This window comes from Coptis chinensis, chromosome 8, assembly GCF_015680905.1.
Source record: "Coptis chinensis isolate HL-2020 chromosome 8, ASM1568090v1, whole genome shotgun sequence".
Lineage (NCBI taxonomy): Eukaryota > Viridiplantae > Streptophyta > Magnoliopsida > Ranunculales > Ranunculaceae > Coptis > Coptis chinensis.
In genome coordinates this window covers 97,209,914-97,223,133 of record NC_141463.1, presented here as the reverse complement: position 1 = coordinate 97,223,133, position 13,220 = coordinate 97,209,914, and the positions used below count along the sequence as shown (strand labels likewise).

The 13,220-nt window shown below is 35.7% G+C and overlaps 1 protein-coding gene and 1 long non-coding RNA gene across 9 annotated transcripts in view; one reads left to right on the top strand and one right to left on the bottom strand.

Moving 5' to 3' along the window:
* Window positions 1–276: 276 nt before the first annotated feature.
* LOC147484853 (uncharacterized) lies at window positions 277–1,564 on the top strand. The gene is made up of 2 exons (XR_015205817.1): window positions 277–435; window positions 971–1,564. It is a non-coding gene; the product is annotated as an uncharacterized LOC147484853 (long non-coding RNA).
* Window positions 1,565–6,766: 5,202 nt separating this feature from the next.
* LOC147484844 (uncharacterized) overlaps window positions 6,767–13,220 on the bottom strand; it is a 73,743-nt gene continuing 67,289 nt past the window's right edge. Inside the window, exons 1-3 of one of the 8 annotated variants that reach the window (XM_086578298.1) lie at window positions 7,452–7,782; window positions 7,347–7,415; window positions 6,767–7,286 (exon numbers count right to left, since the gene is read on the bottom strand). In XM_086578298.1, coding sequence (XP_086434424.1) covers window positions 6,949–7,286; window positions 7,347–7,415; window positions 7,452–7,602 — 558 coding nt within the window. In that variant the 5' untranslated portion in view covers window positions 7,603–7,782 and the 3' untranslated portion in view covers window positions 6,767–6,948. Of the gene's footprint in view, window positions 7,791–13,220 lie in introns of those variants that run through there. The other 7 variants (XM_086578295.1, XM_086578296.1, XM_086578294.1 and 4 more) reach the window with 7 other exon arrangements.

Below are 13,220 nucleotides of genomic sequence, written 5' to 3'. Positions count from 1 at the left end.
CTGTTTAGGTTTTCCATGGACAAAGCGTTTAAAACCCCGTCCATAGGTGAAAGGAAAAGTCTTTGCTTGTTTAGGACATTGTGGAAGCCCTTCACAATGTGCAGAGGTATTGGTCTATGGTACTTAAAGTTTGTAACAAACTAAATGTTTTTGGACTTGGTTTTCTTTTTCAATTTCAAATTTTGTTTTTTCCTTTCCATAAACAAACACCCTCATCTCAACATTTAATGACTCAACAAAAATTTTTTGGAGAGACTTTGTTTAATGTTATTTGTAATGTTATAAGGAGTTCCATTTATTATTCTCCTACCAGCTTGAACCATGAAAACGAAAAATAGTCTCAATAATAGAGCCCGTGGAAAGAATAGAACCTGTACTCCTGCCAGAATAGTTTACCAACATATATTTCGGGCGCATTTCTGTAAGATTTCACAGGTATTACTTACTTTTCAATAATAGTAGCAGATAGATAAACAACAGCAGCAATAGCAATCAAATTAAATGCATTTCCTTTTTAGCATTTTCAAGTGATAGATAAACAACAGCAGCAAGGCAATACTGTTTGTGAACATTTTGTGTTAGAAAAGATGTTAATTTTAAATGTATTGTATTCCAATTTCCAACTGCTGAACTGCCTGAAAACTGATTGATCAAAAAGTAGGTACAGGGGCACAGGGCAGGCAAACATTTAAGTTTTATTTGCACGTGTAATGTCTTGATATGAATTACTATTGCCATTGAGAGAGTCTATTCTATGCTTTGATTTTTTATACAGTTGAAAAACAAATTTTGGTCCTTTAATGAGAGACTTGGTCAAATGGTCAGCACAGTGATCCTTACATTGGCGTCACCTGCAAGCAGAAATTTCTTGTGTGTTTCTCACATTTGTTGCTTGGGTCCCTGTTATGACCCTACTTGTATATATATTCTGAGTTCCTGACTTTAATCTTGTCTTCTGACTTTTTATAAGCCACCTTTCACGACCTTGGGGCCTTGGCGGCGTGTATGTATACATCATCTTCCAAAAGCCACTACTTCTTTTACAGTTTATTCCTAAAGTCGAACACTTGAACATGGGTCTGTCTAGACTATAGAGTCTCGATACATAACAAATTTGTGGTGGCACTATTAAGGATGAAATCCATGTTGACCTCTCTAGAATATATGTAGAATCCATCCTTAGATTAAAGGGTGCATTTGATTAGGCGAGAGAAATTTTCTGTGCTAAATCCACTTTTTAATAGAAATTCTCTAGAGATATAGCATCGATGTTTTACCAGTACCTTCAAGTAAGTCAGACGAAGAAAAAGAGATAGGCGTTTATTCAACAGCCATAGGAGGAGTGGAAGTGTGGAACTTGTCATAGTAAAATACAAGTATTTTTTGGATATAATAATGTGTATGGCATTAAGACATGAATCTTGGATGTGCTTTTTTGTAAAACATATATATCCTGTTATTATGCCATTTCCGATTCACTTTGTTTGTGTAGTGTGTAATTCTGTGTTTGTGTTTGTGTTTGATTGAATAATAAATAATAAATAAATTATAGTGGAGGAAGAAAGGTTGGCACATAATGCGGTTGCAAGGCAAGTTTAGGGTGATGGAAATGTGGAACAAGGAAGCATGGTTGACCTACCAACCGTATATTATACATCATCGAGTATTGTACTCAAGGGGGCGACCCAGCATTTCAACTCTTTCCGGGCTAAACAACAATAGCCAGTCTTAAACAAAAAAAAATAATACACATTCCAAAGAAACAACTGAAATACCAAAATTCATAAGTAGCCAAATATATATACTAATTCATCAAAATATTTGGTCAAGTTCGACTACAAATCTATTTAAAAAGAGAAACTACTTAAACGGTATTTTACAGGTTTTGCGGGTGTCAAAATCATCTATTACCAAATCCAAATCAATATCATTAGTAAAATCTCTTTCAATATAGATGACCATTGAATATGTAAGAAACTCATCCTCCATCTTGTTTCGAAGGTGTGTTTTGATAAATTTCATGACTGAGAACGCCTTTCTGTAGTTCTCTGTAGTTGCTGTAGATATGAGAAACAAACCAATCTATCAATCAAGTGGTAGGACTTCGATTTTTCAGTTTCAACTAATCTTCTACATAGCTTAGACACCGTGGACATATTATAGAAAACTGAATTACGACAAACATCAATCTCATAATGTTCCAGCTGAGTTCTCAATATAAATAACTCTTGATCACTGAAATCTCAAAAGTAAAATCTCTCAGCAAGACTACAAATATCATCAATCTTAAATGATTTGAAAGCATTTTAGGGGTCAAAGCAAAACTAAGTGTAAAAAGCTATATTGTTTCCTCGGTGAATCTACTTTTCAACTCTATTAACTGAAAATCTATGACACTATTATATATATCAATGCGATACCAATGCTCAAACGTTATGAAATTATGTTACTGACAAGAACTATCCGTGCCCATCGTATAGCGTGCATCCATATTAGGCATATTAATATTATTCTTCTTGCAAAACAAGTCAACTTCACACAAAAAAGTGCTCCAACCATCGTCTCTCAGGTTTTGAAGGAGTACTTTTGTGGTGGAGACTAGATGCATAGCGTTAATAATGTCTTGAGATTAATCTTGCAGAGCTTTGTAAAGTATGTCAGTGATTCCCATAGTCTTACGTAGCAAATTTAACATGAAAACAAACTCAAACGATCTAAGTGCAATAAGAGCACCTTTAGCTTCCCCTCGGTTATACCCGGATCACATACCAAAGAACTAGTAACACCGGTTTTGCTAGATTCAGTCACTTGAGAGTTGGGACAAACTTGTTTAATGGGTTCAATCCCTTGAGGATTGGGACGAAGTTGTTCAATGGGCTCACTCTTTGGAGCTTTGAACGACCTTGATCATCCTTTTCAATAGTTCTAGCAACATTGGATGTCTCAGTTTCTTTTGGTTTACATAATGAATCTATCTTTCGCACTCCCTTTGACATTTTAGACGTCTGAAACAACATTAAAATAAAATAGTAAAAAAAATCACACACTTCGATTCTAACAAGCACCAAAATTCAAATCTAAATAAGAAAAATAAATTACATCTTAACATGATTTGACACATTAAAGAATAAATTCGATAACATACAAAATTTCAAATTTCACAACCAGCGAACCATATCAACATTTCAATTTTCAAACAACAATTTTCACATATCTAAAACCTACATTCCACCAAATCAAGCAATGTATTTAAAAAAATAACCAAAATCATTTCTTTCCACAATTTCACAAATCCACAATAAACAAACTAGCTTACACTAAAAAACTCACCTCCTAAAATTTTATGCTTCTTCCTCAGTTAGCTGACCACCAAAAAAATAAACAACACTTTACTAATCTTATTAGATGGCTACAAATAATCAAAACCAAGAACCAATTAACCATCAATATTTCATATTTTAAAAAACAAAAAAAAAAAACAATATATAATAAATTACCCGAGGAGAACGAATAGTAGAATGAGTGAAGAAAGTGGATTAGAATTAGGCAATTAGAGTTATTAGTGAGGAATGAAGAATCAAGACTTCAAGAATCAAGAGATAAAAATCACCAAAAATCATTTGTTCGTTTGTTTATCTAAACAAACTATTTCTATTCTTTTGTTTGTTGCTAGTTTCTTCTGTTTATCACTGGGCTGGGCTTTAGATACATTATACATACTATTTTTTTTTACCCAAAAAACAAAGACCCATATATAATAAATTAAGCCTGGAGAGCGAATAGTAGAATCTCCTAGGTCCTCCCCTGATTGTACTATTGTTTTGTAGAGTATTGGGTTTAATCTCTCTTGGAATTGCCCAACTAGTTTCTAGTGAGGGCATCTCTAACATACTATTTTTTAAAACTACACCTCCACCTAGGCTCCATGTAAGTGCCATGCATTGGGATTTTAGTATTTTACACCTCTAATTGTATAGTATTATATAGCCTATAAATATCCACATTCTGTACTCCCTAATGGAGAAATGTAAAAAAAAATAGATTTTAAACTGGGACGTCACTTTTTGTGACGTTCCTCTTTAATTTAAACTGTGACGTCATTTAAAGTGACGTCCGAGTTAAAAAATTACTTTAAAATTAGAAAGGGGCGTTACTTAAAGTGACATCCAAATTTTTTTTTGTTCGGACGTTGGTTAAAGTGTCGGCCGAGCTATTTATCAACTGATAGCGAGATGGGAAATTTCCCACCTCCTCTATCAACTAATACTCTATTATCTACGGTATACCACTCCCATTGGAAAGAGTTTTTTGATATTTGGAGTGTAAACTTTACACTCTATACGGTTTACACCCTCCATTAGAGATGGCATGAGGTGTTGAAAGACCCATTATTTACTTTAATTTCATTACCCGGACTCTCTCTGAGTCACTAATAACTTTCGCTCCTCTTTTGCTGAGAAAATGGTAAAGTTAAATGATAAACAGAAGAGCAAAATGATATGATGGTGGTTGTTTAACACTAACTAAGGTCGATGTGAAGCTTGTTTGCATTGCTCTCCAATTTCCTTTTTCTCTTTTAGTTGGATCAGGCGGAAATGTGGAACCACCTAAATCAGAATTATACAAACAAAAGTTAGCAAATGAAGAAATAATTGACTTGTGGGCTTATAATCAAATACGGTGACTCCACTGGTGCTACAAAATTTATGAAAACAATTGAACATAGACACTCTAAAATTGCTTAGAAACTAATTAAGTTATGGGATGATGACTGAGTTTCTTTCTCTCTTTTGTCAATGACTTAATGCCCTCGGTTGAGCATTAGTTTATCTGTTTTGCATGTTTTCCGCCTATATATATACGTCTGTCTCTCATATTTCACAGGCTCTTACGTAATTTTTCTAACATTTCCACAATTTCATAGACAGGTACTGATTATGTAGTATTTGAAATATGATTATGTCCTCTTCCCCTTCTAAGTGAATGTTTATGCGGAACAACAAGAAGTTTGATACTTCACACTTAAACACTCAATAGTAACTTGAATCGGTTAAATGAGTTATAAACTTTCGACTATTGAGATCTTCATGTTAGTTATTATAGCTCAGCAAAGATACTTCACTTTCAGAAAATTATAAAGTAGAAAACCATGGGTATTTGTATGGATAAAGTTAGCATAGAGGCTCGAATTGAACAACATACTTAACTGCCATTTATTCTAAGCGACAAATGTAACAATTTCTTTTCTTAAATTTAAATGTAATTTATATTGGACGCGTCGTGCATCTGAAATTGGTTAACGCTACAACACCATGCCCTGAGCATTAATCTCAATCTTGAAATTAAACCTAAAATGCCAGAGCACCTAATCTGAGAAACTCCAAAAGCAGATTTTACAATTCAGAGCTGAAGTCATTAAGAGTGTGACTAACAATTCTAAGTAGCAAGATTTTGTTACAAAGGCCAAATGCAAAGAAAGTGATGTTGTTTGAGATACTTGCAAACAACGACACACGGCGTTCAAATTTATATAAATTAAACAAGCAGACCGTCCATCACATCGTAATACCGAAATGTAAAGCTGAAACACGTAGAAAATGAGTTTGCCACTCTTAAAAAATGCGGGAATTAATTTATTGATTTTTTACCTAATTTTAAATTAAGGGCTATTGATCCTTATCCAGTGTGTGTGCTGAAGTCCTTTTCATATAGACATATAGTCCACTAATATATGAGTGGCACCACAATGGTAAAGAAGATTTCAAGATAGATCTTCATGCATGTGTCTCTCCTTATCAAGTCTTTTTGGTTAACTTAAAAAAATAAGAATATGGACAAATGACCAACCCAATTAACAAAGGTTATTAGATTACTCATCAATGACTTACTCATGTCCTTACTCTAATCCTCGGACAATTTTAGCTAGCTAATCTGTTCTACTCGTATAATTCACAAAGTAGTTCTTGTTGGCGCAGTCGCGCAGGTATGTAGCTTGAAACTGAAAAGGAAAAAGGGATTGTGTCTGTATGATCAAAATTTTCTAAACATGGACGTGCCAGTTATATCAACCTAGAGAAATATATCCATTGATTAAGCCCAGACAGTTTCAGGTCCATGAGGATATTCAACAGCGACAAAACCAGTGGTGCTGTTTTACTCTAATTCCATACAATCAGTGGGAACTCTTGGTTGGGGTGTTGGGAGAATTGCATATTACAAAGATCAGTCTCATGAAAATATTTAAAATATTGCTTGAAAATTTGGTTTTCCTAGGGCATGAAACGGTTTGTTTTCAATTTTCAAACAGAAATGTGTTGAAATATTTGTGTACCATCCAGTTGGACTAAATGGGTGAATATCAGTGAAAGAAGAAGGATTCCATCTATGAAAGAGTGGAATGGGTTGTTAAAACTAACTTCTGGTAAGTGATTAAGTCATATTATTTTCTTACTATTTGCGCAATACGTTGTTAATGTCGATCGAACTCGAAAGAAAGTTGTGGGCAGAATTACACCCCAGCATATATACATATATATAGTAATAAAAGTTTCTTGGTTTTACCAAAAAAAAAAAAAAAAAAAGTTTCTTGGTAGCATTTTTACCCTTTTACTACACAAACCATACAGCCGTACTATTTGCGCTTGCCTTGTCTCCAGTCTTGACAGTTCTGTATATCATTTTTTGTGTTGAAGCTGGAAAGTAAGGATTATAACATGATTCGGTGACTTCCGAGATTAGAAATTTAGGATTTATCGGAAAAAAAAAATTGGAATTTAAGATTATGCCTTTCATTTTAGTAGGAGTGTAACATACGGAATTACATTTGTAAAGAGAATTACACTATGAGGATTACATACTAAACTCAGAGATACATACTTATTTACCTACAGCTTTGGGCACTTTGCATTCTTGTGACAACATTTATTTTTGGAGAAAACAGATAGCTTCTCAATGTTCACCACCGAACCCTCCACCGGATCCACCACCAAACCCACCGCCAGAACCACCTCCGGCGCCTCCACCAATGCCTCCACCACCTCCTTGACCGCCTCCAAAGCCACCTCCTTGACCGCCACCTGCTCCTCCACCAGAACCTCCTCCAAAGCCTCCACCACCACCTCTCCCCCCTCCGAAACCACCACCAGAACCGCTTCCACCACCGAAGCCTCCACCTGAACCACCACCTATGCCTCCACCTCCACCCGAACCACCTCCAAAGCCTCCACCACCACCGCTTCCACCACCGAAGCCTCCACCTGAACCGCTTCCACCACCGAAGCCTCCACCTCCACCCGAACCACCTCCAAAGCCTCCACCACCACCTCTCCCCCCTCCGAAGCCACCACCAGAACCGCTTCCACCACCGAAGCCTCCACCTGAACCACCACCTATGCCTCCACCTCCACCCGAACCACCTCCACCACCCGAACCACCTCCACCACCCGAACCACCACCAAAGCCTCCACCACCACCTCGACCACCTCCAAATCCATCACCAAGATAATCCTTTTCAAGACGCCTTTCTTCCGAAATTCCTACAAACAACAACAGCATTACAGCCACCACACTAAAAACTCCAACATTGTTCGCAAACCTCCCCATTTTTCTCAAAATTTGAAACAGAATACTAAAGAAAAATGAACTAATGTGTTTGCTTAATGAATGCTAGAAAGAAGTCTATATATTGTGTTAAAATGAAGAAATGCTATTAAATGCATATAATTGAGACTTCGACTATGAAATGGTTTCTCACTCAAAGAGTGTATGTCAAATTAACAAAGTCCAAAGTTTGGACTCCAAACACACATTGACATTTGATTGTGGCTTGCCAATCTTTGCATGGCTATGATATGCAAAAACTGAACATTTCTTTGACTTGGTACTACCAGAGAGACGGTCCACACGTACATAATTGCATTGACTCAACCCTCAACCCTCAACCCTCAACCAACCTATGTACCCCACTTCTTCCCCAGACAGTTAATTTCATTTCCAACCCAGCTAAAAACTTTTCGTACATTCACAGTACATCTAAATGTACGTCTTCAGAGTTCAGATTCTCTATTAGTTTCACGCTCAAATCGTACCCAATCAAAAATCTAGAATTCTGAACTAGGAAGCATGCATATTGTAGACTTTAGAACACCTATGCACCCAAGATCCTGGAAGGCTCTTCAAGTATGTACTTTATGATCTATCGCCGTTATTCGTGACATTGTAATTACTACAGAGATCGTCTTTTAAGTAATTTGCCTGAAAGTGCAGTATCACTTGGTCTACACCATAAATAAAAGTCAGCTTTGTAATAAGTTGTGTAGGGTCCAATGATAAATCATATTAGTATTAATTATTAGGCTCAATTAGAAAAAGTAAACAATGTCACAATAATTGTACACAAAGTAAACGCTTTAAAAAGCTGAAAGCCATATTTGGGAATGAATTTGAACATGTTAATACATATAGTTAAACATACTTGTAGCAGAGTTCACTTTCAGAACATCCCTATTCAACCTATTCGGCTATTCTACTTCCAAACCATCATTAATTATATTGTATAGGCTTCTAGCTTATAGGCTTCTAGCTCAGATTCACGTGGAAATCTTTAGACGGATACAAGCACAGCCCAAAACAGCATCGACTTCAAGATATGAAGATGTTCATTGCATAAAACCACAAGTGTATGTGTAGCCCTTGTCATGTATGTAATTGAGGCATTTCGACACCAGAATCCCTGAGTATGTAATTGTGTATTACTACAAGAGATGAGGGTTTTAGCAACGCTTGCAAGCGTAGCCAATACTAGCAAAATCGCAGCTAAAGATCTTTTGCTACGCCTTAATTAGCGTTGCGCGGCCCTTGTATGTGACTATGCTTCATTGATGGAGAGGGAGAGAGCAACTAACAGAAATTGGTTTCATCCTTTTCCCCATTCTCTACTTCTACAGGCTTATCAGTTGACTATGTTTCTTTTGTACGAACCTTGAGTACTAGGTGATGCACATCGGCACATGAACAAAAATAAAAATGTAAGAGAAATTTAAGTAATCTAATATAAACAATGTGAAGTGGAGAAGAATAAGAGACTGCTGGTTTTTACTCTTCACAGAATAATAGAAGTGAAGACGATGAAACAGAAATAAGACGGGGTCATCCTACAGAAAGCAATAATGTTTTTTCATCTCTAATCTAAACCATTGGATGAACTGATGGTTAGGAAAAACTTGAGTAAAAAAAATCTGAGTACCAGGAACCGGACCAATGTTTAATTGTTTATGGGATGTGTATTGTGTAGAGTGTAATTAATTGAATTTACAGTTTCCTCGCGTTTCCATTCATCAAACTTAATTTCAGTCAGCCCAAACGAAGCCTGCCTAGTGTTTGGGGTGCCTAACAAAAAATTATTTAGATCAAAATGTAATTTATACTCTTTCCTTGTGTTCGATGCTCAAGAGAAAATATCTTAATACAAACATAAGTATCACGAATCCTTCGTATGGAGAAGGATTAAGAGGAGATCATAATGTATGCACCTGAAGGAAAAATATTTCCATCTTGAACAAGGTAACTTAAAGCAACTAAAGATGCAACGGATGAACAAAGTACCAGGAAACATCAACACTTTCATCAAATGCAGAGAAAAAATCTTAATACAAACATAAGTATCACGATCCTTCGTACGGGGAAGAATGAAGCGGAGATCATAATGTATACACCTGAAGGAAAAATATTTCCATCTTGAACAAGGTAATTTAAAGCAACTAAAGATGCAACGGATGAACAAAGTACCAGGAAACATCAACACTTTCATCAAATGCAGAGAAAAAATCTTAATACAAACATAAGTATCACGATCCTTCAACAAGATCATAATGTATACACCTGAAGGAAAAATATTTCCATCTTGAACAAGGTAATTTAAAGCAACTAAAGATGCATCGGATGAACAAAGTAGCAGGAACATCAACACTTTCATCAGAAGCCACAGAATTCCGGATCTCTGTTCTCATAGTTTAAATTACTTCTGAAACAAAATAGATGGCCCAAAAGCTATTTATTGAGCTCCCATATGACACCTCCATCCTCTGCAAAATGTCATAATAGATAAACTCAGTTCCAAATATTGCTTCAGACCGTAGATACAAGTATATAGCCAATGTCCAAGAGCTACAACCTAACCAAAGAGGGACGATTGATATTAATTCTACCCAGGAATTACTGAACAAAGAGCCATTGTAAAATGCAAAGAATCACCATCCCATGCAAAGCAACTATACACTTCCTCATGCAGCACTTCTATTTCATTTCCACAGCTCACGAGTTATGACAACATTTTGAAGAGTCCATATAAACATCCTATATCTCAACTCCATACATCACGAATTCCAAACTCTAGTCCATATAAACATCTTATATCTCAACTCCATGCATTAAGAATTCCAAACTCTCACCTAAATGAAGACAATCGTCAACTTCAACAAACATGGTGTTGGGTACAGATTCAACAAACATGAAAGAGTATGGAACCAAGGAGTCCTGGATGAAGTTGTATATAACCGAACAATTTGGTTGTCCTCTCAGCATTACAATGAGTAGAGAAATTGTACTGCAAAAAGAAAAAAAAAAGAATTCTTTGTTTGTATGATCCTAAACACCAAAGCGTAAGGAGTGTCAACACCAAGCCTGTTCCAAATGGTTTTACTCGGGGGACTACCTTCGTAGAGAGCCTCGTTCCACTGTGATTCAAGGGGGAAGGAGTTTTACACAAAGTGGAAAAGAGAGAAAGGAGAAGATTATTGGGATTGCTTTCTGACGATTGTTGCGTGACGTTTTTGTTCCCAAGTTTATATTCATTCACGTCGCTCGTAAACACAACAGAGGTGAGTGGATTTTTCTTTGATATATATTCGCTTCTACAATCTATTATCGTAATTTATTAATGTCTTGTGGTTTGACAAAAGATCGGTTAGAACGGATGAGGCAAGTGTTGTTTGATATGGTGTCAAGGTTAACAATTAAAATAAAATGGAAAATTTCCACGTTGGTTTCCTGTTGGATAATTTCGTATGTATTGATACAGTTATCTTGTGCGTGCTGGATTTCTCCTCTTAAATTTTGTTAAGGTTTGGTTACTTATATTAACTAGGAATATTTGAGAAGAAAATGAACTGAAAAAGGGTGACCTGAAAAACTAAACTGCGCAGTCAGAAATTTCTTACTAGATGGAGATCAAATTATTATTGGATTGACTTCATATTTAATCTGTAGTTTTATAAGACATTGTAATCTGACATATTAAAACTTTAGACAGATCCAACGATTGGACTTCTGTCGAGGCGCGCATAAGCGTGACAGGTCATAGTGTTTCTACACCAGAAAAACTGCAGTGCGCAGTCTTTTGTTTATGCTTAGATGGTGACCTTTCCTTACTCGGATTTGTATGAAATTTAATCCATAGTTTCCTGACACAGTGTAGTCTTCCATATTAGATTTTTAGATTTATCCAACGGCTTGATATCTGTCGAGGCTTCCTTTAGTGGGACTGGTCGTAGTAGAAACTACACCAGAAAACTGATGGGCGCAGTCCTTTGTTTCTGCTTAGAGGGAGGTCAACCTATTATCAGATTGACCTCAAAATTTAAATCTGTAAATTCTTGATATCCAGTTAAATGACATATACAAATTTTAGGCAAATCCAATGGTGGGTTGTCTGTCAAGGCACGGATTAACAAGGTTAGAATTAGCTAAAGTTTAAAATGGATATAGTTGGGTGGTTACATGAAGACATTAGATGATCAGTGGTTATTATACTTTCGATATATTCTTACTATTGTGGAAATATTGGTGTGGAATGAAAAGATATCTATATGTTTTCTTTTATTGTAATTATTAAAATATTTGGAGAATTGGTTAAGAACTACGAAGGCTTGATTCCAATCCTGAAAGATTTGGATACGTAGGCAGCTTTGAATAAAAGAATAAATATATATATATATATATATATATATATATATATATATATATATATTAGTTTGTGTGATAACTATGTGATTGTGTTAGAAATTACTGTTGTTTTGAGACTACATAAATATATATGTGTGAGATAGAAGTTGTATATGAATATAGACTTTAGTATATGTGGATCTGTTTTGGACATTAGTGTGTGTGGACTTGAATTTGGGCTAATAAACTATTTGTTTATGATATTGTGTATATGAGTGTGGTTATGTAAATTGTATTTGTTTCATTATAAGTCTGTTTACATTCAATAATATTTAAGTGCTTGATTTGCCTTGACGCGCGAAAATGACTATCTGCATGTGTGGTATGTTTTGACATGAGTAATGTTAGTATAATTATAAGTGATAATAATGTTTTAATGTGTCGCCCACATCTTTAGAACTCTCCACGCCTCAGGATTTGGTAATGAGATATTATGACTTGTGATGTCATGTGATAGATGGTATTCATTGAATGTGTCATGAATGACCCAATAGTTTGGACCTTCCTGAGAGGAACTAAGGTATTAAGCCTCTATGGTTGGTCATATTTTTTGAATGTACGGGAATGTAGGTTTGGATATTCCTTGAATGTGGCAGGAATGACTCAGGGCATTCATTGAATGTGCCATGAATGGCTCGTTAGTGTTATGACGGGTATTCCTTGAATGTGGCGGGAATGACCCAAGGTATTCATTGAATGTGTCATGAATGACCTGATATTTTGTTATGCCCAAAGGAGGCTTTGTGATTATGTGTATGGAAAGCCCAAAGATGGCTATGACTCACAAGTTACAAGTTTACAAGATGAAAGTATGTTTCCTGGAGGCGATATCCCGCTTGGGACATATGTCTTGTAGTGGTACTCGGTGTGAGTGAAGCACACAGATATGTGTGATTTGGCAAATGTGTGTAGTGCAAATCGTGGAGTTGGAACTAAAAGTTGGGCTGTGTCTTTGAATAAATGAGTCAACAAGATAATTAATAAGCAAAGTAAAAATATGATTTTACGTGTGATGGAATTATTGCATATGATATATATGATTTCTTATGAGAAATATATACGTGGTTTGTATGAGTTGATACTCACAAGGGATGAATGTACTCCTTGGGTGTGATATTTTCCCCGTTTTCATAAGTAGACGAGTGATTTTTAAGTAAAAATATATGAATTGTGTAATGTTATGGATGTGAAGTGTGACTGTGAATAATTTTAGTAAAGGA